The sequence below is a fragment of the Pholis gunnellus genome, assembly GCF_910591455.1.
Source record: "Pholis gunnellus genome assembly, chromosome: 11".
Lineage (NCBI taxonomy): Eukaryota > Metazoa > Chordata > Actinopteri > Perciformes > Pholidae > Pholis > Pholis gunnellus.
The window spans coordinates 8,861,713-8,886,253 of record NC_136538.1 but is presented as its reverse complement, the minus strand read 5'-3'; the positions used below and the strand labels follow the sequence as shown (position 1 = coordinate 8,886,253).

At 44.2% G+C, this 24,541-nt stretch overlaps 1 protein-coding gene across 5 annotated transcripts in view; it reads right to left on the bottom strand.

Moving 5' to 3' along the window:
- The window catches only part of arid4b (AT-rich interaction domain 4B), a 36,560-nt gene extending 12,413 nt beyond the window's left edge, over window positions 1-24,147 (bottom strand). For 4 of the 5 annotated variants that reach the window (XM_079168738.1, XM_079168740.1, XM_079168742.1 and 1 more), the window contains exons 1-10: window positions 24,011-24,147; window positions 21,852-21,900; window positions 12,691-12,801; window positions 9,582-9,647; window positions 9,223-9,313; window positions 8,178-8,257; window positions 7,739-7,830; window positions 5,724-5,865; window positions 4,312-4,391; window positions 698-774 (exon numbers count right to left, since the gene is read on the bottom strand). In XM_079168738.1, the coding sequence (XP_079024864.1) occupies window positions 698-774; window positions 4,312-4,391; window positions 5,724-5,865; window positions 7,739-7,830; window positions 8,178-8,257; window positions 9,223-9,313; window positions 9,582-9,647; window positions 12,691-12,801; window positions 21,852-21,857 (745 nt within the window). In that variant the 5' untranslated portion in view covers window positions 21,858-21,900; window positions 24,011-24,147. Of the gene's footprint in view, window positions 1-697; window positions 775-4,311; window positions 4,392-5,723; window positions 5,866-7,738; window positions 7,831-8,177; window positions 8,258-9,222; window positions 9,314-9,581; window positions 9,648-12,690; window positions 12,802-21,851; window positions 21,901-23,184; window positions 23,213-24,010 lie in introns of those variants that run through there. The other variant, XM_079168739.1, reaches the window with a different exon arrangement.
- Between the last annotated feature and the right edge of the window lie 394 nt (window positions 24,148-24,541).

Sequence of the window (24,541 nt, the reverse complement as noted above, 5' to 3'; positions counted from 1 at the left end):
CAACGTTATGAATGAAGCTAATATTCGGTTCAGCCCTGGCACTGAGGCAATCAAACAGTGTATTATACTGCATGAAACCAGAGTATCAGAGTTTTTACCATCTTAAAACAATAGACCCGTATACAAAAATAGGACAGAATAAAAATAGAATTTGACATAAACATGACAAAAAGCAGCCGTGGAAAAAAAAAGAAGCAGAATGAGAATCTGTCGGGCGCATTCACAGTGACGCAGAGCAGCAGAGGCATCCAGCCACAATGTCACAGGTGGCTATAAGTAGCATCCAACCACCATGACAGATGCTTGTTTTTACGCGTTTGTAATGCAGAAAATGTCACAGTTGTGAGTCAACCACCTGTGAATACTAAGACTGGGATCATACGAAGCGGTTTCCTAACTGTAATTATGAAAGAGTGAGAGCTCTGCAGCAGAAAATCGGGGGCACTGTATAAAAAGCCTGGTGAGGACTTCAAATAAAAATAGACTCGACAGTGACGGGAGCTCTCAGCCGCCGCATTCTCCCAGAACGAAAAACAAAACCTCTCTCGCCTCAGTCTGTCTCGCTGCAACTCACCTCTACGAGCGCTTTCTGCCAAATGTGTCGACATCCAGGCCAGCCCACAGATGTCGAGGTCTGGCTACGTGCTATGCATCAGTTCCGTGAGAGTCACCTCTCAAAGCTTTACTTTCAACTCACCTGGTTTGAGCCCTGCGTCGGCCTTTGGAGGACAGTCACCGTTCATCTCGCGGACGTCCTTCCGCAGCACGGTGTTACTGCAAAACACGGAAAAAATCGGATTAATGTGTGACAACATCAAGGTTCAGCCACACGGTGTGACTCTAAGTTAAGCCAACCATGTAAGTCAACCAAAATCTAAGCAAATGTTTGTTTTCCCCGAGACCAATTTAGGACTATAAAAAAAAACAACCCTAAGGTCTTGTTAACTAAACCACTGGCAGGGGGGAGATTTTCATCTCACAGCAACAACAAATGTCTGGAAATCTGAGCAGACGTGACTGCATTCACAGCCTACTTCCTTACAACGTCCCTGCAGCAGCTGGGCAAAGTGCTGGTAATTTGGCAGATGTATGGATCAGTGGAGCTTGTAAGCTGAAAGCAGTCAGAGGCTTGGCGAGTGTGCCAGAGAGACGATTTGCTGTGGTATCTGTAGGCAGCTGATCCAATGACTAGATTTGTCATGGAGGGAATAAAAAAAAAAGCAGCTAAAAGAGCTCATAAGAAACAGACACATTGGTTTAATGATATTTCCTTTATCTTTTGTTTAAAACAAATGTATTGGGTATGTCACTAGCATTGGTTCACCCACGTACGACTATTTTCATTGAGAATATAAAAAAACTAAAATAACAAGACTAACAGCTCTGTGAGGCTGTACTTAAACACAGCGGTGCTTTAAGCTAAATTAAAGTTACTAAAATAAGTTACCATGTTCGCCACCTTAATATAGCATGCTGACTTTTGCTAATTAGCTAATCACCAAAGTCAGTAAGATTCATCCTCTGGGGACCACGAATGTCTGTACAAAATATTGTGACAATTCTTGTTGTTTAGTGATTTCAGTCCGGACCAAAGTGGTGGACCAACCGACTGACGGGGCATTTCCATCCCTAGAGCTGAACCGCTAGCATGGCTAGAAAATAAAGGCCACACATGGAAGTGCTGCAGACACTCGTACTGAATAAACGCAACACTTTAGTTTATTGTTTATTTAAAATTTGGTGTTCTAAACTGAAACTAGGGCTGGGCAATATGACCAAAATCTTCTACCACGATATAGGTCACATCATATCTCGATAACGGTATGTATCACGATGTAGCATGTTTTCTTGTGGTGCAGTAAATAAATAGTCTACACATGAAATAACCACATGGTAAAGCCTATTTTTTGTAAACCCTGAATTGACAAATGAAAAGCCCCGAGTATTTTCTCATTTAATTAGGAACTTTAGTGCAAAAAAACATTTTTCACTGTTAAAAAAAATGATTATGAATAAATATTTACAACTGTACGCTGACTATTTTTACACTGGTGCACACAAATACACAGTCATTTGTGTGCATGCGTGTTATTATCAATTTAGATGACGTAATTATAAATCAAGATATATCAATATACTATCTGAAACTGCTCCACTTCACTGCTTACTGGCTGATGTGAAGCAAGCAAACTACTGAATGAATTTTAGGTTACAGAATACAATATTTACAATGTACACCTCTCGCTCAGTTTCTTCTTAAAATATGTGTAGAACATTTATATCAGCCATTAAGATCATTTAAAAAAAATATTACGGTATATCAAAGAAGAGTCATATACTTCAGAACATAGCTGATTTTATAGTATATACACTCGTTTTGTCAAACCAAAGTTTTAGTTAAAAACTAGTCACAGTGATCAAACTCTCGTTTTTTGCAGCCAGTCGGACGAGAGAAACCCCCCCAGAAATGGCTTCTGTTTCCACTGTTACTATGGTAACCAGATCTGACTAAATAAGAATAGCCACTTCCTGAAACCCCCCCCCCCCCTTTTTTTGGAAGTGACCTTGCTTTCCCTAAAAATGATTTGGAGAGCCATTGTTTTTGAAAGGCGCGTTGAATGGTCATCACGACCAACAACACCAACGCCTGTGGAGGGAAAAGGTCACATGGCTTCTGGATGTGACCCCTCTTCACACATCACACAGGGAGCAGCAAGTTAGAATAAACTCGCTATGATAACAGATGAAAAGAGGCTGCCATGAATGATAAAATGTACAATAACAAACAATGACGAGTGGAAAAGGAAAGCGGTGCAGCAGTGAAACAGCCGCAGCGTTACTGAAAAGAGGGTACAGTCGAAATGTGGTGTTGATGCATGTGACACTTTTCAAATTTCATCACACTGCAAGATCTCAGCAATGTGGTCAACTCTGTGAAAAAAAAAAGACTTAGCAGCGTTGATATGCACTTCTCATCTTTGCTATTCCATCCACGTAATAAGCAGGAAGGATTGGAGGGAAACAAACCTGAAAAACTCGTTACGGATGATATAGATTTTCCGACTCCTACATTACCATTTGTTGCGGGTAGCCGTGGACACACTGTGCCGATTCAGTTTTTCGATGTAATTTGCAACAAAAAGCCATCACAGGGAGCCGCGTTCAGGGAGGAAATACTTCCCGAGTATATGACTTCCAGGTCTCCTCTGATTTATCATCTCTTATCGCTCTCATCGGCTCCACCTGACTATTAGCCAAAAACATAAACGATAAGAGGGACTCTTCACACCGCGTCTGCTGCAAATGTGTCTTCAGCTGCAGATTAAGGTTCGTGCTGATGAGTTACGCAGGAATCCATTTAGGAACGCAGACTCAAGGCTGCTCCGTCATCAATGCAACTCAAAACAGACAGAAAAGTCGACTTTGGAACGGCGAGCAAAGACCGGATTAATTCATGTCGAGTGTCGGCTGTGTTTCTACCCACACACACACACAAACACACACACACAGAAGCTGCCGTTTTCAAAGCACCAGCAGAGTGCCAAATCCTGACAGGACTTCTTCCTCTCATTGCAGACAAAACAATCTGTGCTGTGTGGTTCCGCGCCGAGGGGAAGGCTGCAGGGAAGCTACTCTACCTCAGCTGGCCGGTAACTTACAGCCTTAGGACAAATGACATAACAAAGGCAGGGAAGGCCCACAGCATCGCAACTCTTGTCGGGCCACACAATAAATGGGTCATTTAAAAACGTGCACAATTAACTGGTCGAGAGGAAGAAATGTCATCTGGCACAGCTCCCTCAAATAACGGGAAAGGGACATTGCAATAAATAAACAAAAAGGCATGAAAAAGAAGGAAAAAAGGCAGTAACAAAAGTAACTGAAATATTTGCAAATATTATGATTATATTGTGCAGCCACATCTTACAATTTAGTGCTCGTTTTTTTTCAAAGGTTCACTGCACATATATCCAATTAAAACACTTTCATCTCCTGATGAGGATGTCTTACAGTGGTACTAGATGATTAACTGATAAATCAAGAGCGACTTAGATCATTTATCAAGTGAAAATGCCAATCACTTACTTGTCTACTTCCCCAATGAATACTTGGTTTAACAGCATTAATCAGTAAGCAACGCTAAGGCCCTTAAGAAACGTTGTGCAAAGCCAATGACTTTTTGTTGACATAATAATTACTCCTAAACATAATTGATGTACATCAATAAATACGATGTATGAAATGACAGTGAGAATGTCTGATGACTGATAATCACTGCTGCAGGTCTAATTAACACGAGGTGTGACTCACAATTTCCCATCCTTGAAAGAGCGGACGAAGATGTTGTCCTTCTTCACAGTCACGTCATCGTGGCAGTCCGGGGAGATGACCTTGTTGTACAGAAACAAGAGACAGTCAAGAGGTCAGAGGAGGTTGTATTGTGTGTGTGTGTGTGTGTGTGTGTGTGTGTGTGTGTGTGTGTGTGTGTGTGTGTGTGTGTGTGTGTGTGTGTGTGTGTGTGTGTGTGTGTGTGTGTGTGTGTGTGTGTGTGTGAGACAGTAAAGCGGAGGAAAGGGGGGGGTGTCAGAGTTTGAGTTAATGATTTCAGGAAAAGGCCACGCTGATGGATGCTGTCTACGAAACGAAGACAAACAAGCGCGTGGGATGAGCAGCGATGTGCACGGGGTGCGCTGCTGCTGTTTACTGGAGTGGAGGAGCACAACAGTGGGAGTTGTTCCAGTGCCGGGGTCTAACCCACGGGAGGCAGCGCTGCCAATATGGAGATTTGATTTCCATCAGGACTCTGCCTGACGGCTCCTGCTCTCTCTGCATGTACAGCACACACACAGACAGGCCTGCGGGGTGGAGGCTTTTTACTTAAAACACTGTGCTGCTTGCTGTGTCATTTCTCTCTGTGACACATGTGCTGCACTGCAGACGTGCAGATGTAAACACGTGTTTCTTTTGACTTTCATTTTACCGTGCCTCTCAGGAGCACATCGTTTGTTACAGCCGTGCGTCATCTGTTGCATGAAACATCTCGCAGCGTACTGCTCCACCCCCTCTGCCATACGCTGCCGGTGTAAACAGTGGTATGCGACCGTGTAACGCACTTCTCCTGGCCGTCACAGGGAGGCAGCATTGAGCTCAGTCGACAGCAAGCCAAGAACAACAAACCCTGGAGGCGGGGCCCCGCTGACTACACAGTTAAAGGGACAGATTTCCCCACCCTCTCCCATTCTCCCAGTTCCACTTGCAACACTTACAAAAACAAACAAGGCCTGTCACCAGTTCACTGTGCCTAACGCTGCCTGAGAGTTACGGGTGGGCGGAAACAAATGGATCGGAAAGGACTGAAAAACATCAAACGAGTGTTTTGTGCTGCATTATTGCACACATCAGCCATAACTTGTTCTCCTCCAAAATAGGAGCTGAACTGTTTTGCTTTCTGAAATTCTTTAAACTACAGAAGGCGGGCAGCTACTGCAAAACGTCTCACTGAAAGGAATCAGCTATTTAACCACAGCATCGTGCACATTTCCAATATTTGACGATTGGTGTTACGCAATAACATAATCCCGCTGAGGTTACATAAGCGGGCGTTCAGATGAAATGGCACAATGCTGCGAGTGTGCTGGAAGACCAGCAGCAGTGGTTCCTGTTCCTGTTTCTTCACTGCGATGGAGCAGAGAGCAGTGAGTGAAGGCAGACTATGAGCTCACCAAAGCAGGATACCACGTGGTCTTCTTTTTGTCCCCGGTGGCGACCCCCTCCACACAGACCACTTTGCCGAACAGATCCTCATTCTGCCGCTGGTTGCTCTCCTCTTCTTCGCTGGAGGATGAAGACAATTCTTCTTCTTGGCTGTGGGAGATAAGGGCAGTTTACTCAACAGACAAGGCAATTTAAGGTAGGCACGGTGAGCACGTGGCTTCTCATTTAAAAAGCATTCGTCACGTCTGGTTGACATTTGATTGAGAACATGTTGTGCTGTCAATTTGTCGCACTGCTGCTTAAAAAAGTAGAAATAGGTTCTGGTTGCTGATAGAGCCAGAAAGATGCTGGCATTTCATATTTAATGAGGTTAGGAAAACAACATTGTGCGCGCTGGTCTCTCTCGATACAGGCAGAGGATTCGTGCTGACCAATCATCTTTCCATTTAACATCAAAAAGCCTCCAACTAACAATCCGCAGCACAACAAAGCCTTTCTAGTCGTGCCGTTGTGCAGCGGAGCAAAAACATAAAGCCAGCTTCACTGACGAGCTCCCTCATTAGGATCAGTGTATTGACGAGGCGCCTCATTCTGACCGCGGCCGCGCCTCGGAGTGAACGTGCAAAGCAGCAGCAGGCGAACGGATCCTCCGTCCTCTTTTTATACTCTGTGCTCATGTGCATGCACAGAGTTTGGCACCATTCAAGAGCAGTAAATCAGCCGGTCTGTTACTACTACTACTACTACGACAACAACTAAGCTGTGAATCTAAGTCACAAACAAAGCACTTTAGCCACTCAATGAGGAACACAGCGCATTTCCCAAAATGTCAAACTTTTCCTGTAAAATTACTTTTCTTTGTGGGCGTTAGATGAGAACCAATCTCATATCTGTACACTGAATATGAAGATAGGGCCAACAGCCGGTTAGCTTAGCTTAGCAAAGCAGAGAGACTGGAAACAGGGGTCAACAGCTCGCCGAGCTACGTCAAATGTTAACTTCCTTCCAGCACCTCTAAAGCTCAATATATACACATTAAAACGCATGTGCTTAATACTCACAAAGAGCATAAAGTGTAAAAACAGCAAATCTGAGAGCAGTAACTTCTCGCTGCTTCCCTGGAAACTAACTTAATTGTGAGATTTAGAGGTACCAATCAGTTGATTATTCTACCTCTTAACACAGCCAGGCTAGCTTTTCTTTTCCTGTTTCCAGTTTTTAAGCTAAACTAAGCTAATCCGCTGCTGGCTGTAGCTTCATATTTAGCATACGGGGACGAGAGAGGTATCAATCATCTCATCTAACCCCGAGCAAGAACGCAAATAGCCGCTATGCTCTAAAAATGTTGAACCGTCTCATTTACAGAAGAAGAAATCGTACGACAAGGAAATGTAGCGGTCTTCTTTTTCCAGTGACGTCAATCTCCACTGCCTCGTTGTTCAAGAGTCAAGAGACCATTAGCGCGCAGGAAGATAACAGGTCCATGGTGTCAATGCGCAGCTGGGACAATATTACATCAATGTTTGGAGAAATATTGACTTTTCTCCGAGTGCCATTAGCAAAGGGGTGTGAGAGAGTGAGATTACGTAGCAGAGTGTCCTCTTTATAACAGAGAGGAGCCACAATTATATCCAGCGGCAAAAAAAAAAAAAAGCCCTCAGCACTTCCTATTCCCTGATGAGACCCATCAGAGCACAAAACACCCACTGGAACATTTGAGTCAAAGCAAAAGAAGATAATATTCAGCAGGACCGTCCCGCGCTAACACTGCCTCTGCATCCCGTTGTGATAAAGGAGCTGGAGGAGGAGAGGATAGGCTCTCTAGTTCCAGGTCTCGGGCTCTGTTTATGAAGGGATGGAGATTCACTTCAACTGCTGTCAGCATACTTAGAATGGGGGAGCCTGTTACAGACGACTGTGGGTTAGTACAGGAAATCCCTCGCCTCCAGCAACACCGACCTCCTGATATATTAAGTTTGACGTGAGCCCTGTGGGATGTGCAGAGACGGAGGGCGATACTCACATCGGGTTCGACCGTCTGCCGCGGTTGCCCTTCTTGCCGATGACAGGCGTGCCGAAGTGCTCGGGGTTGGTGAGAGGGAGTCTGTCGAGTGTCTGCAGGGGAGACAAACAACAGCAGTGAGTCTCAGTGCTGCTTTGTCAGACAAAAAGATTCATCTTTTATACCTGGAAGAAATTCTCTTTTGTGGGATTTAAATCAGTTGCAAACGGAGGGATTTAACCAGCGCTTTGTTTTTGGCAAACTTGCCGCGATGTGCCTGGAAATGCATCACAACTAAAACTCTGAATGCCGAGGTGGGAGCGTTTGTAAGCGGCGTTTTAATTTGAGCACCACGAGTAAAGATGTGAGATGGTTGGTGACAAAATGAAATGAAATATGAGCGTTGCTTTCTCTAGAAAGCTGAGAGACCGAGGCCGGTATGAAACTGCACAATACTCGCCTCGCTCTCTGCAAAGTGACGCGCTCCTTTCAGGCAGAGAGAGGAACGCCTCAGGGTCTTCTCGTCGCCGTCGTCAAACACTGCAGAGATGAGAGACTGTTAGGCTGCTGTAGGTGGGACGGGAGTCCACAAAAAACACACACTTAAGCACAAATAAACTCCGGTCTCGGTTACAAACTGTCTGCTTGGTTTATGATATGTGTGGAATTATGCCTGTGTTTTCTTTAAGGCTTAGATAATTCCTCCGGCAGGCAGCTCACTGCTTTATTACAGCTTCAAGGACTCTCTGTCAGACACAGAGCGTACACATGGTAGAATAAAAGAGACGTAAGGGAAGTGTCTGAGGATTTACTGATTTCATTTATTTATATATTAACTGATATCAAATCCCCCGCGACATAATATACATAATATTACAGATCTCAATCAACCAGAAGTCACAATGCTCCCAAAGATCACCCACATGTTTAAATCATGAAATCCCATCAGGCACTGCTCGCTCAAATATACTTGGCGACAGCGATGAAAGAAGAACACTTGAGGTAACTTCAACAGTGACTCATGTTTTTGTTGATGAATGAAAATGTGCCACGCCGAGTGTTTGGAGACGGGGACAACTCCGCGGGCTCTCTGAAGTGACGAGCAGCCGCTGAGAGACGACAGATCTGAGCAGCAGTCTGTGTGCTCGGTGTACTGTGGATGATTTGGGAATTTAAAAAAGTCCAGCTTCTAAAATATGACAAATATGCTGCTTTCACATTTGTAAATACATTACGTTGGTTGGACAAAACAAGCAATTTAAGGAAGTCAACTTGGACTTTGGAAAATATCAATTACCTTTTTATTATTCACACATTATGGACTCAACAATCAATCAATTATTTGAAAGAAAAATGAATCAATAATAAAAGTTATCTTGTGTTACATTCCTACATGCAGCATTTATCAGCACTGCCTTTTGGAGTTCCTATTACACGAGCATGTTTTGTAAGATCGCTGCAGGGAGAGTACAAAGGGGGAGAGACACCGTTTGCTCCGGACTTACCAACAGTATATATACTCGCATCGGTCAGCTTATTGATCGTGGCCTCCTGGTAAACTCCATCCTGATTCTTCACCTCTACAACAGCCCCCACCTGTGGGACGGACACACCGCTGTTATGTGGCATCCTAATGTGCTGCTAATGATGAACGGAATGGCTTTTTAAGTAATGAGACAAGAACATCGCTGACACAAGAATCATGATTGACTGAAATAAATGTGCAAAGCAATGCCTTTATGGCTCATTATGGTCTTATAGTCTGAGCTATAAAAAAAAAGACTAAACAACAGTAATCAATGGTAATTAAGGACAACATGTGTGTGATGACAACGTTCCATCTCCTCCGTCTTTCCTGCCTTACCTTTAGAGGTCCTTTGATGTTTTCATCATGAACCTCAGCTGTGGACAGATCTGGTTTAAAGGTCACCTGCGGACGGGGGGGGGGGGGGGGGGGACAGAATCAGTAACGAGGATAAACAAACAATTCCCCAAGGGCCTGACCGGGCGCCACCATCCTCCAGTTCACAGAGGCAGCACGTCTCTGCACTGATTACAATGATGGACTCTTTCACGCAGGTGTGCTGCTTTACATCGGTGTGGTTTGAGATATCATTCTAGTAAAAACTGGCAAGCAGCCGTGTGTGAATATTTAATGCGACGGCTCATTTCTGGCATCGCTGAGTGAGTGACTGACCCCCCCCCCCCACACACACACACACACACACACAAATTGGCAACTGTGCCACATCTGTTGGAGCCAACTGCGGTGGATTCCTGTTGCGATTGTTAGGGCAACACTAACTGACACCACCCCCCCCCCGCAACTGCAGCCTCCCCTAAGTGAGCCACAGTAGATCATAATCTGATCATGCTGTGGTAATCTTGCATCTGCATGGCGACCTGGCAACGCTGAGTGACAGAAAAGAGCACAAGGCAGGCAGACGCGCACACACACTTTGTAATCGTCACATATTTTCCAGGGAGCGTGTGCGTGGAAAGAAAACGCCCCTCCCCGCTTGATATGTCAACAGGCTCGTGTGCTTCCTCCTCGATTACCTGAGGGAAATTTCGCTCATTTTGCGAGTAAAATAGTGACATACTTTTAATGGAAAACTGGCTTCGCTTTTATCGGCTGATTTAGTTTAGAATCAGCCGCCATACGGTGGGCAGAGAGAGACGTTAAGCACCCCATCTCAGAAAAAAACAAGCCTGCCGGAAACAAATTCAGACGGCTTTCCAACAGCAGAGACGAGCAATCAAAGTCTCGCTATGAAGGCGGCATCAAGACAATGAATGAAAGAAATACATAGTGTAAGATGCTGTTAAATTGTCATCTCATAAAATTAGATGGCAGAGAAAGGAATAAAACGCTTCCTGAGGCTGAATTTCACCAGTTCTGGGGATAATAACAATCCCGCCCATCAGAATAAAGGACTCCCTTTGCTTCTCAGAGACGAGGCGTCCTGACATTCTCATAACTGTGAGCCTGGTTGCCGCACGGTTCAACAGAAAGTCTGGAACCGCACACACAAAGTGTGCAGCCACTTAGACGCAACATCAAATATTGGAATAAGATATGAAGCCATATTTCTGATAAAATAGAGCCTCGAGCAAATGTATGAGGTGATGTGAATAGGTTTGTCAGGAGCTCACAGTCCATCACGTTAAAAGATCCTTTCTTCCAATAAGCCTTCAAATGTTACTGAGCTGCAGCAAGTTTCAATGCACTGAATTCTAAAGGGGGGGGGGGAGCGAAAATTCTCCAAAATTTGAAAATGCAAACAGTGAAAGGACATGATGCCCAGCTAACAACACACCTCAGTAATCCTTTGGCCGAGGGACACCAGCTGAAAACATTTGGAACTTTAGCGTATTCGCCTTCACTTTGTGCATCTCCTCACCTCCGCACTCTGGATTTCCACTGACTTTGTTTGCATTAATACTGCCTCCAGTTAGGGCTTTGTGCCACGATGTATAATGCAACTAAAGGGAATTAATCCCCTCATTTACTTTCAAGAAAACAGAGTGTGGATATCACTTTTTTCGAGTGGTCCGGTGGTGAACAACAAACAGTACTCTAAAACTTGATTGAAATGGATGCGATGTTTTCATTCAAGCGATTCCTTTATTTACATTCTGCAGTGAAATCTAGAATAAAAACTGCTAAACATGCACTATGAACGTTGAATATATCACGCATCGCTCTGTTTCCAACACAGTACTTGTTACTGCACCACAGTCTTGACTGATTAAACACGTGCCGAACATGTCCCAGTGAGTGATGCCGACATGGTGCTAAATGCTAGTGCGGATCGTCGTCATAAATAAGAATGCCATACGGATCTTTTACTGGGCTTTAAAAATCACTGAAAACACACCAGCGCCATATGCTGCCACCGTCGACTCTGTTAAACAAGCAGACCGGGATTAATGAACCAAAGAGCTAAAGAGGAATCCATTACAGCGGGATATTCAGATTCACAACAACCGCTGAATAATTGCCATGTTCTCCGTTTGTGTAACAGAGCCTCACATTCATATTACAGCTACTCAAACGCAAACCCACACTCGGGCCAATTAGCATGGTAATTAATTAATTTATGAGATGAGATGAGACTACCCTATTAGCTTCATTTTAGTCCACAATATCTAAACTAAGGAAATCACATGGTCCAACATGGCATGTTGTTTTGTCTCCGTCCGTTAGACAAAAAGTCCTCTGATGGTTTCAGCTGGAGCGCCGGGATGGCAGCACATCGCTGCTCTTTTGTCTCTACAGGGGGAACTACGGTGCATTGACACACAGTGAGAAACAGCCAGTATCTAATCTTTGCTCCTCCCACACACTCCAGCAGAACGAGAGACGAGCGATCCGTCTCTATTGTATTATCCAGATGCTTTAGCCCCACTGGGAAATGAGACACTGTACTACGTGCATCACGCAACGCCTTCATCGGCAAGGCATCAAACCGTCGGGGGAAACGGCAATCACGCCGTCCCCGCGACAAAACATGAAAGCAGTGGGCGGGCGCGGGGGAGGGGGGGCCTGAGGATGTGACTGGTACCTGGTGGGCCAGGCCAGACGCCTGCATCTGTCACATCTGGGGCCCCCCGATCAGTGTTTCAGCTACTTGAGCAGTACTAACAACCTAAAGCAGGTGGTAGAGCTCGAGCATGCAGGCAACACAGCTGGATTTTGTGCAACATCACAGACGAGAACATTATTTAAATGCACTATTGTGAGGAATTTCTAATCATGTTTTGGAGGGCATCTTTTAAATGTGACCATCTCCAATCCAATCCACTCAGATTGTACATTAAAGCTGAGTTGCATGATCTTCATCGTTGCACCTTTCGCACAAAGACAAGAGCCCTGTCGCCCTGCTGCGATCCACTTCACACACACACAAAACACAGGCAGATTATGCATTTTTAATTGTGGATCATGAGCACTTTGAAATGTGACTTACCTTGGCCTTGACTAGCCTCTTGGCCGTCTTGATCTTGGCCTCACAGAAAGCCCCTCGGTACTTGGCACTAACATCCGTCCCTACCGTCAAGTAGGGGGGCTCCTCCAGAGTCTGAGGAAAATAAAAATAAGAAACCAGTTCAAAGCCTTTCTTTTTTTTTAAATATAGTTTACCGACACAGGTGTATTCTCACAGCTAAGGCGGGAGGACACACATTAAAGCTTCACATAGTGTAGGCCAGCTATGCAAAAAAAACCACCCGCCTCAGTGATTCATCCACAGAAAACACATACCATCTGCTCTGGGTGTTGGAAAACAAGCCTCTAAGGGAGCAGACAAAAGGGCCACTTCACTACTGCTTTGATGACTACAGAGAAGAAGCTATTCGAAACAAATAGCACCATCCTGTGTCATCATTGGATGTTTATCAAACATTTTTATTCTTTTTTTTAACCCCCCCTCAAGAATGGATTTGCGGAGGGGTCGGGTACACAGAGAAAGAGACTTTCAGAGTGTGGATGAGGGCAGAAGATGTTTGTAGTTCATGTAGTGTGGAGATGGATTTACTGAGGGTGTTTCTCTAAGGCTCCACTAACATAGCGGAGGTATATTTAGACATCTTTCTCGAATAAGACCCAATGTGTGGGCATGCTTCCTGTTGACAGGAGACCAAATGCAACATGTCATATTTGCACTCCACTTGGCCGATACGTTTGTGTGTTACTTAAGGAAAACATCAGCTCCTCTTCTATAAGCAAAACTGCAAATGTACATTTTAATTGGGAGGATGCACCGACCCGACTTTTTCAGTCCGGATACGGACACCTGGGCTTTGGATGTGAGCCGATACAGAGTACCGCTCTGATGCCAGGGTTTGATTAATAAGCGGTCTGCCTCACTGTGTGGAAGTGAGCAACATCAGATTTGATTTAAATTGCTTTACCAACTTTGTAAAAGAAATTGTAACATAAATACATGGATATAGATGTACTGAATTGCTATTTATCATTAAAATAATAAATGGTAGACCAGCAACAAAGGAATAACAGGAATTACAATTAAAGTGTAAACCTTTTTCCAAGTATATGGCATATAAACATAGAACTGTACTGAATAGATCGGCCCTATTGTCACAGATATCCCATCCAGCCATTGAGTCATTTGTCGGCCTAATATCGGTTAAGGTGCATCCCTGCCTTTTTGTAGCAGCACTAAATACAAAAACACATCTTATTTTCTGAATGGATGAATAAAATGTACTAATGCCCAGTGGATTGAACAAGCTCCCTAACAACTTAACATCAAATTAGCTACAAAAATCCCCACAGAAAGATGGCTCTGTTCATTTAGCACTAATTTCTCCAAACACTTTATGCATATTCAATTTCATACTACAAGTTAATTACTTGTAAGACTATGTCAGATTTCTTATCCACAGAGATAAACATAAAATACATAAATCTTTATTTCTAAGCACACAACAGCTGTTCATTGTTGCCATTCCAACTACCAACTACACCAGCGATGTAAACTTAACGCTGAAACCAGCTGCAGAGCTTCTTGGCAGGACCGCCACACTTTAAGGACTGAAACGGTAAAAGTCCACAGCTGTAGATTTGAGCACTTTGCCTTTCTTCAAGTGTTTGCAGGTTAAAATGTTCTTTCTTCCCGTAAACCAATATGCTGGTTTTATCCTCTTCATCAATCCTGCTCCTTTGTCTATTGTAACCCGTTAGACTCTGTGTACTCAGAGATGACTTACAGTACTGCCTTTGTGTGAACGCGTAAGCATGTTCCTAACGTGTGGCACGTGAACGAACCCTTGAATGGCATGAAAGAAATACATAGTAGCCAACAGTTTAAAATGGGGAGTTCCAGTTAACAGAGAAAACAGCTGATTTGACTCCTAAGTGCTAGAACTGATTGAATACTGCGTTTGAAATTGTGTATTTGTGTACTCTGAATACTGCTCATACCTCAGTCCTACAACCATTTCACACCTACACTCCCCTCTGCAGGGATACTATACATACTGTCACATGAAGGACACAAGTGTATTGGATGTATTTATGTACATTAGAAGTAGCTGTACAGCTGTTTTATGTAGAAAAATATAAATATTAAATCAGGATTTTCAATGTCGGATGTCTCAGATCAGTGTCAAGGTCACATAAACATGATCTGGAATCTGTGTCCCTGAACTGATAATGATGCTCGGTGAAATTCACTGCATATGCATGAGCATCATGTTGCCCCGCTGATAGAAGAGAAACAGGTGAAACAGAAATAAGGTTAAAAATACCCACCGTCCAATTATCCAAATGAACAAAGGGTTTCATGTCCCTCTTCAATTTATTTGTTACCGGAGGCTAAATCCTACATTATCTTATCCGACAGACACCGGAAACGTGTAGTGATTTTGGGCCACAAACCACAAGACCAAAATACTAATCTTATTTAGGAGACATGAACAGAAAGATTATCTGGATCGGCAAACTAGAAAACTTTGGGTTCTGAATCCCTGGTTCTTTGAATACAGACTGAGGTTCGTCACTTTAAAAATAAGAAATCCAACCGCTTTTAAATGAACCCTCAGCCAAGTATTCATGCAGAATAACCAGAGTTTGGCTGTTGTGCTAATAGGATGCTTGATATCAAAGCAGAAGTACAGTGTACTGTATCCTACAGATAAGCACAGTGATGTAACAACCCAGTCCAGCTTTGTGAGAAAGTGGTAAAGATCCTCTGTTGACTTAAAAGTAGTGTTTCAAAAATAGTCAATGTTTATTATCTATGATATAAAAGTGCAATAAAAAAAACTAAATAATTTTGAGATGCAACACTGCAAAGAACATTTTTAATAAATCAAACACCCAGAAAAAAAAATTATTTGAAAACTCAACTCAAACTGACTGCAAATACAAAATTAGACAAGAAACAAGTTTTTTTAACGGATGGACAAATTGCGTCTTCCGTGTTAGGGAGGCCGTGGCTCAGCCAAACCAGGACAGGGCGCCTCTCCTCCGGTGTCTCATGGATTCTGACGGATGGGATTCAGGGGCAGAGTCCAGAGCATCTCAGCCTCCCCAAACTCTCGGATAAACACCTCATTAGTCTCTAGTGCGGTCTGGCCTCAGCACCAGCTGCCCCAGCCAACGCCAGGTTTACATTCCCACGAGCGAACCAGCTCTCTCGTCAAAGCTGGACTGCTACTCTGTACACACCACTTCTATCTCTCCTCCTTCACGCCGATACTTCTCCTATACGTCTAGTGCGTCTCCTTTTGTCTTCCCCCTGCTCTAAGCCTGTTCCTTTCTCCTCTTCTTGGAGGACGAGTCATGCTACCGACTCATGGAGGGGCAGCTGGGGTTATCTTGACAGCTGCGGCTGCCAAACCACCCCAGTTTAACAAGACAGGGGTGATAACACACTGCTGAGGCCAGATTTACATTTGTCATGCTCGCATGCCGACACAAACAGAGAGCCGTTTGTCGTGTCCACTGATAATGCCCCGCCTCCTAAATCTATCCATGGATCAGATCACACTGGAGAAAAACACATCACTCCTGCAGGCACTGATCGACAGACACGCTCAGAAGAACAACCAATCAAGATGACTAAGCTCAGGGAGGCGGAATTCCTGTGCCTTTGTGAGGTGTAACATCCTTTCACCGACTAAAAATAAGCTAGAAAACACGCCACACACACACACACACAGACACACACACACACACCTCACAGGCTCTCATCCAAGATGCTGCCACATGAAGAGCAGAGCAGTATTCATCACAAGCGCTGCTTCAGCTGCTGCATGCAAAAGTCACCGTAACGGTAATAACAGGGGTACGATCAAAACCAGCTCTGTGGCCATTCACCTGGTGCCACTGATACGGAAAGCGCTCTCCGGGCACATGTACTTCATTAAACACACACAAATGGGAGTTTGGCATGGGGCGACAAAACGCAACTGCGGCTGGCACGGAAAGACACAAACCTAAAGTGTTCACAGAAGTGCAGCTCCACTGAAGGATTATCGACTTGGATATCAGTCAGACGCGCACAGATACCATGTTAGAGAACAACTTTTATCTGTGTGTGTGTGTGTGTGTGTGTGTGTCCCATCCACAAAGGAACGACCTAAAGTAAATCCCAGAAGTTGACGGTTAACCGGTGTTGTTGTCCGTATTTTACGTCTCTCTAGTCGGGGAACGCAACAGATAAAGCTGCTCCATCAAGTCGCAGCTTTGAAATCATTCAAAACTAAATATACCGGGGTGACACTGGCAACAGCAGAATGAGATCAGTTTCGGCTCAATAAAAGACTCTTGGGTCATGAAAAATGTAACAGCCAGCTCCGCCGAGCGCCAGTTGAAAATAAACTGCTGCTGCTGCTTATAGTGCATTTCTTGGACAGCTTGAGGGACTATAGCAATTTTATTCTACAACTCAGTAAAAAAAGACACTCTCAGTAGGTAAAAAAAAAAAAAAGAAGACGAATACCGATAGCACATTTGTGGGGTGATACATAATGTGCTATGGTGTTCGTATCGTCATCGGGGAGGGGCTCAAGGGATCCTGGTCATTCTCTCAACAGACCACTGGCTGTTTCTGGGAGACGGTCCCGTGGGAGCATCAAGAAACCCATTAATAATCTAGTGAGACACACTTGCACCAGTCTTTGCAAATAGCCCCGCTTTCGCTGATTAGCTCCAACTAAAGCCAAAGTGATGGTCACGTCTACGTATGTGTTTCAGATTCAGATATGCTGCACATTCATCAGTCAAAGCCCACCGTTGCTGAACTGTTACCTATAAAATCTGCACAGTCAGCCAATGTGTTGTAATGAGTCCTATGGCTTGGAGAGTGTATTAGTGGAGCAGTCATTTATTCTAGCTCCACGTAGTCCGCCGTAATAGACCGCGGTAGACAACCAATGATTGCTCAGATCATCATTTCCAGAAAATCTCCAGCCGACCTGTTAAATCTTCCCTTTCTGGTGTGAAGTGCAGGACTTCATACTGGACCCAATCCAAGTCTGGCCCACCCATATTTTTGATACAAGCATGTTGGAAATGTTGAAGTGATGCCAACTACTCCACTCACATTCCACCACCGGGGTATTTGTCCGTAGCGATGTAACTAACTACATGTACTCAAGCGCCACACTTCAGTACAATTTACTGAAGTGTTTCCATGTTATTCAGCTTTTTACTTACTACTGTTATAATGAAAGGCCAACCTACTATCAACAACTTACTGTGGACTTTCACTGACTATTTCCCATCGTGTGTATGAGTGCATCGTCTTGTTGATTCTTGTGAATCTCCTCTTCTGGCACCAGAGATCCGCCTACATTACCATGTGTGACTTCCACTTCAGAGCAGAGTTTCACTTCGTGTCGTATTTTCACACCAATGATTTATCTCACTCTCGCTGTATTCATTTTCAAAAGGAAATCTGAGGTCACTACTGTTGCCATTGTCCAGGATTTCATCCAGATGTTGTGTCCTCTTAAAGCTAAAATGACACGTGCTGCTGTTAGAATGGATGTGTCACTATTGTATGTGTCAAGTTGCACGACAGTGAAAAATGATGTGAACATAAATGATGTGAACATAAACTGGTTAATATTCAGCTGCACCAGGTGAGGGTGGTGTAAACACAGGGTGACGTAACCGTTAAGTGTCTGTATCAAGTGGACCAAATCAAAGATCTTCAGTCTAGGAATTACAATGTAAGACATACAAAACCGCACCTTTAAGAAAATACTAGTCAGGCACTAATCAGCATTACGGAAATATCATAAACGACAGTTTCTGACCCATTTTATTGTGCTATAATGAACAGGCGTGTAGGCCAAACAAAGGAACATGCAAGAGGCATGCAGGAAAGAATTAAGCTCCCTCCCGGCCGAGCTCACACGTACAATAATCCTGCTGTGAATCACCTCTTTGTCCAAACCAAAGTCACCACAATTCCAGTGACTGGTGCTTTGGCACGAGTTGCCTTGGCAATGCCATGGCAGCTTTAAACTAAAAAGAAAATCTTTATACCTTTTGTTTACCCACTTATTCCCCAAAACGCAGGGCTGACCAGCAAATTCACTCCCCGGGTATCACAAACAATTCAAACCAAGTACACCACTCTTAACATTTTACATTTTCACAGAAGCTAATGCCCTGACCACTCACCAAACACCAGGACTTCAAAGCACGGACAGCTACAAAGTGCAAATTCCCAATGTTTGCATATGCCTGCTGAATGATTTGTAGCCGTCTTTTAAGCCTTTCAATATGGCCTCTGTGGGGGTTTTAGTAGAATATAATGCTGATGTGATACACATACATTCAATTCAAAGCCCCCCCCCCCTTCCTTAACAAAGATGTTTACAGCTCTACATATGGTCACGCTTACACACTCTACACGTTACCCATCTCACGCTCGTCAGTCAGGACGCCGTACGAGAGCAGCGCAGAGCAGCCGTGAGCTAATCGGTGGGGCACGCTCACGTGCACTAAAAGCAGCGAGCGCTATGTCAACAAAGCAAGGAGAAGCTCTGACAACAACACACACAGAAGAAGAGCAACTTTATCCTCCGCTCGGGTAGACACCACTGCACTATATCTTTACATAGCAAATAGTTGTTTGCCGCTATGTTAATGTTTAGAATGTTAAACACAGCTCCCTTAAAGTACTTGGTCTCCATCTACAGCAGCTGACCTGCAGCGGGTCTCTTCCCAAATGCTTTAAGTACATACAGTACCGTATCACCACAAGCTGTCAACTCATCTAAATGCAGATTAACTTAACTAAACACATTTCACTCCCGCAGCGCAGCAATTTTCAGTTTTCATCAAAGACTGTCTGAACAGTTCCTGTTTTGACACATTAGAGCAACTTTGGACTGACAATTACAGTTAAAAGAGCACCACAGCAATTTAGTAACGCACTTCCATAAACAAAATGGTCAAAAGTGAAGCAGCAGGCGCAGATATATCGTGAAATTTAGTCCCTAAAAAGGCTGAATTCTACATTTACCTAAAGACCTCCCATGCCTCCTACATGCACACTTCTTACAAACCCCACACCTCCAGTCTGTTAACGCATATATTCCTTATGTTATATATATACATCATATTACAACAGTGTGAGAGTGGTCCTTTAACTTAACTAGGCAGTAAATAGTCATATATACATTAAGTCACCATTTTTGTTATCACTGTTAAGTTTTAGAAGTCACAGGCACGTCGGCTACACATTATGCTTAAATCTGATATTGTAAAATATTTAGTGTATTTATTAAATCGTGCATTAGCTGAGTGCATCTACCAGACTGTTTTGCTCGAGCGAGGACTTTCTTCATTCACTTTTAAGCAAATGTATTTACATATTAAGTTGATTTCAAACAATTATCCAACACATTAGTCGACTCTTAGGATGTTTATCTAAGTGTCTTATCCAGCACACAGTGTTAAAGCAGTGTGTGTGTGTGTGTGTGTGTGTGTGTGTGTGTGTGTGTGTGTAGTTGATGGAGGATGGCTGTGGACCATAAGCCAGAGTGACATGAAATGGTAAGTGGTAAGTGAACATAATGAAAAAGTTGTCCCAGTTACAGAGCAATCTACAGTTACGGCATTGAGCAGATGCTCCTGATATACAGAGCAGTACAACAAGTGGGCAGTCCTCAAGCACCGATAGATCACGATGAATCTGAGCACTATGAAAACAACAAACGCTGCAACATTAAACCAGAAATGTCAACGTGAAAAACATCGCTCCCGTCAGCGGTTATGACAATTAAGCAAGTGCAAACACAATCGTCATCTAATAACAGGCTACTGCTATCCAGCTGGAGAGAATAATAACTGCAGAATGGTCACGGGCCCCAACGGCAACAGTTTAATGAACTTTCACATATTTGGCTTATTTAAAGAAGACAGTATGAAATTAAGCAGCAACGCTAGCCTACGGTGTGAATTGGTTTCTATATAATCCCGGCCTGGATGCTCTCTGGAATGCATTTCTTGGCATGACAATCAGAACTCCATTGTCTTCCTGTGGCACAAACTATTTATTACATAACCACGAATCATCATGCAGTTCAAGTCGGCGCTCCTAGTCGGACAAGCAGGAATGCAGGCAGCAGAAATGATTCAGAAGCAGAGACAAAGCCTCGCACCAGATCTAAAATGATTTTTTTGGTTGATGCTCTTGGTTGCATTGCAATTGGCTGCTTTGGTAGACTGCTAGTAGTGGGTGGTGGTACAGTGATTAACCACAATAAGCACAGCATGATTAGGGCCAAAGTGACAGACTACAAATCATTACGAGACCATCTTTTAATTCTTCCACCACCAACTCTCCCATCACAGAGCGGCTGACATCTTGCATTTGATTTAGTCTTTCCCCATAATCCGGTTAAACTGCATACAGTCTCTTGTCAAACTTTATGTAGGTCATAAATGTAATCAAAAAGTGAAACACACATGCGTGTTATGACTCTACGTTTGGCTTACGTGGCAACAAATGACACAACGGCAGCCTGCAGGCATAACAACAGCCACAACTGTGTTGATCCATTGGATCTATAAGAAAGCGAGCACCGCAGAACATTTACCAAACAAAAGAAGAAAACACTGTCAGAGCTTTTGAGTTGTAAATGTCACCGCTTTTCATATATCATCAGTCATTCAAACATCATTTCGCACCACACCTTGAGCTCTCTATGAACGTAGTTTATAAAATGAAATTCACACATGTCACTACATGCCCAGGCCCCATCTCAGCATGTAATTCAATAACATTGCATAACAAAGCGCAACATCAACATTAAATTTCCAAATATGCGTTTGCGAATACAGCTTGAGACACTCAATGTCATACTTGTGAAATAAATGTTTTACTTTGGCCAGTGTCCAAAACACTTGCCTCGCTGTGTTTGAACAAGACCAACATTGACATTTAGTAGAAGTTCACACCAGCTTTATTCATGACAACAAAAGGATGGAGCCCTGCATATCAAATAATGATATTACATTTGTCATTTTATGTGCCTGGTTAAAGCTTGCTTATGCGGGAGTTAAATGAAACTGGGCTAAGAATGCAGACGTGGTAGTGCTCCAGTGGCGTTAAACACATGCAAGAAAGGGTAAAGAACATACCTTCATCTCTCGATGAGTCCTCTAGGTGACCCGTGGAACGAAGCGGAGGCTGAAACAAGAGGTGGAAGAAGCTGTTGAGACATTACACAGAGTGCTAACTTCAGTCTGCCACGACAAGGCACGGTTATGTTATGATGACATCACTTCTTCTGCTGGATGCCATGAAAACAAAATAGCAGTCTGGGCGGCAGACCCTCACGCTTTAACATCGTCTCCACACATTAGATCTCCCTTTAGGTTGTAAATTGATTTAAGAAAAGTTTAAAGATAATTTGCAATCCTGGCTAATGCATTGTGTTGATGGTGTCTGTGCTCGAGATTTCAAGCACCCCCCCCCCCCCAAAAAAAAAGATATCTGTGTTGCAAAGTAAACCGTGGCAGGCTGCTGATCACTCTCATTCGCAGAGCCCTTAAAGCCGTTTATGTAACGCCTCTGTAGTCAGCAGCCACAGTTTGCTTGTGGCATCGCAGGGCGAGCGAACACTGAAGTAACTAGTTACCAGCCCCTCAAATGCACGGACGACCAAGTGGTTTATGGGGTAAAGTGATAGATTTACGGTGATGTCCTCGCTTCTTTAGGGCACGGCAGCGTGGTGCTCGCTGTCTGTCTGCGCTGCACCGACTAACCCAACACCACAGCAGAGGATGACGCCATTTCTGTAGCGGACAAGTCGGCAAAAAAAAAAAAAGGAAACCGAGAGACTTCAGCGAACAAACAGTGGAAATTGCGGGAACGGTGGTCGCCATTCACCTGCAACCCGTGAGAGACTCGAGTCTCTTTTGTTTTTACGGGAAAAACTGCCCCTCGAGACCGTTCATTTTCGTTTTCGCTTCTCTCCCCTTGTCTCTCTCTCTGCGGAGAGGAGCACGCACTCGACAGCGAGGAGAGAGCGATAGTAACATTACGCTTTTAGCCGCTAAACCAACACCGTTATAGAAATGCCACACGGTGCTAATAACAGCGTCAAGTTGAACAAAGTGAGTATCGGGCCGTGCAGCTAAAACTCACTTTCTATCCTCCCACAGTGTTCTCCTCATCCGCTGGTCTCGTTTCGCTGACTGCTCACTGAGTGACGAGGAGTGAGGTCGCTTCTGACAAAGAAACAAGTCGATGATAAACGGCTCGCAACAAGGTCAGGGCTCGAGGAGGACTCGTAACGCAGCGAGATCGCGTTAACACCGAGTAGGTTTCATCGTTAAAGCAGAAGGTCGCAGCCCTCGTTTGTGGCTGAATGATCGCGGAGGATACAATGTCACCCGCCCAGACGAGCTGCTAGACCAGCCGCTGCAACTCAATGATTGACCACCACCAAGAAAATAAAAATGCACATACACCGCCTGAGCCTCGGTCGTCTTTCCCCGCTGTTCTTCAAGCCTGGTACCGTAGTTAACTACAGCATCGAGTCCATTTAAACCCTCTTCAGTACGCAGTCCTGCCCAGACAGTTTGTCAGCGATGGGGTTGCCAGTTACGGAAATGTGCAAAATACTGGTCACGCACACACACACACACACGCACTGAGAATAACGTCCTATCCAGCAGGGGGGAACTAGTCCACATCGCATCTGGTCAGATAAACGCGTGAATTCCTCCGTACAAGATACAAGATAGCCCGTCTGGTCCAACCTACACTGGACGAGTATTTAGTGAGGAGCTAATGGTACTGGTGGCACAAAAGAAAACCCTGACGATGCAATTTACCTGTTAAACTACACCGTGTGGTCGCTGGTCGACTAATCTCATCCTGCAGCGATGTCGAGTGTATATACGGGTCTCTGGTGGTTTCGTGTAATCTCACTTCAGACGGCTATAAAGAAACACCATGACAGGCTCGTCGAGGATTCCTCCGCTCAACAACACAACACTCCGGAGAAACTATTCAGCCCCGGAGCAGCGCAGCCGTTCACCGTGCTCATCAGATTAATGTGGCTGACTATAACTTTATTATGCATCTGACTAAGTTTATTTAGTAATCCCGGCCGTCCGTTTTGTGCTGTCGAGTCTCCTAATTCATTCATTCCACAAAACCCCCTAAACACATCACAGCATTAGTTAACAAGTTAGCTAGCGTCAAGGTTGGCTCGATGGCAGCAGGGACGCAAGCTAGTAAAGAAAATGTCCAAAATAGCGATGGCTTTGCAGAACAAAAGCAGGCTTACCTATGCTGTCAAGTTGAGAAACACCTCTGTTTTTCGACGAAGGTGTATTAGTAATCCATAGGAACATCTATGAGAGACATCTGACAGGTTTTAACGTCGTCTGTAGGTGGATGTTGATGGTAAAAGTGGTTTCGCAGAGCGCTGCTGTTGTTGAGTAGCTCCTCGAGCTCTTTCTGTGATGCCCCGCCCCCTGATCATGATTGACAGTCGTATAATCCCGCCTCTCCTCAAACTACACTCGCCCATTGGATTGCTCAGCGAGGAGGAAGCACCTAAGAGGTTTATGATTGGCTGATCGAGGAGAAAATATCCACGGTAAAATGTACGAATTCGTCCTACTGGTTTGGTCTCACAATACAGAGAGAAAAACTACAACCCCCAGCTTTATAACACGTGTGTGTTCGATATGTATTACAGGCCGTCCCGACAGGACGTATGTGTGTTTCTCCTATTTTATCACAGGCCGGAAGCTTTTACCGGGCAATGTAGAAATACAACTGCAACACACAATGCACGAGGCACCCCACCTAC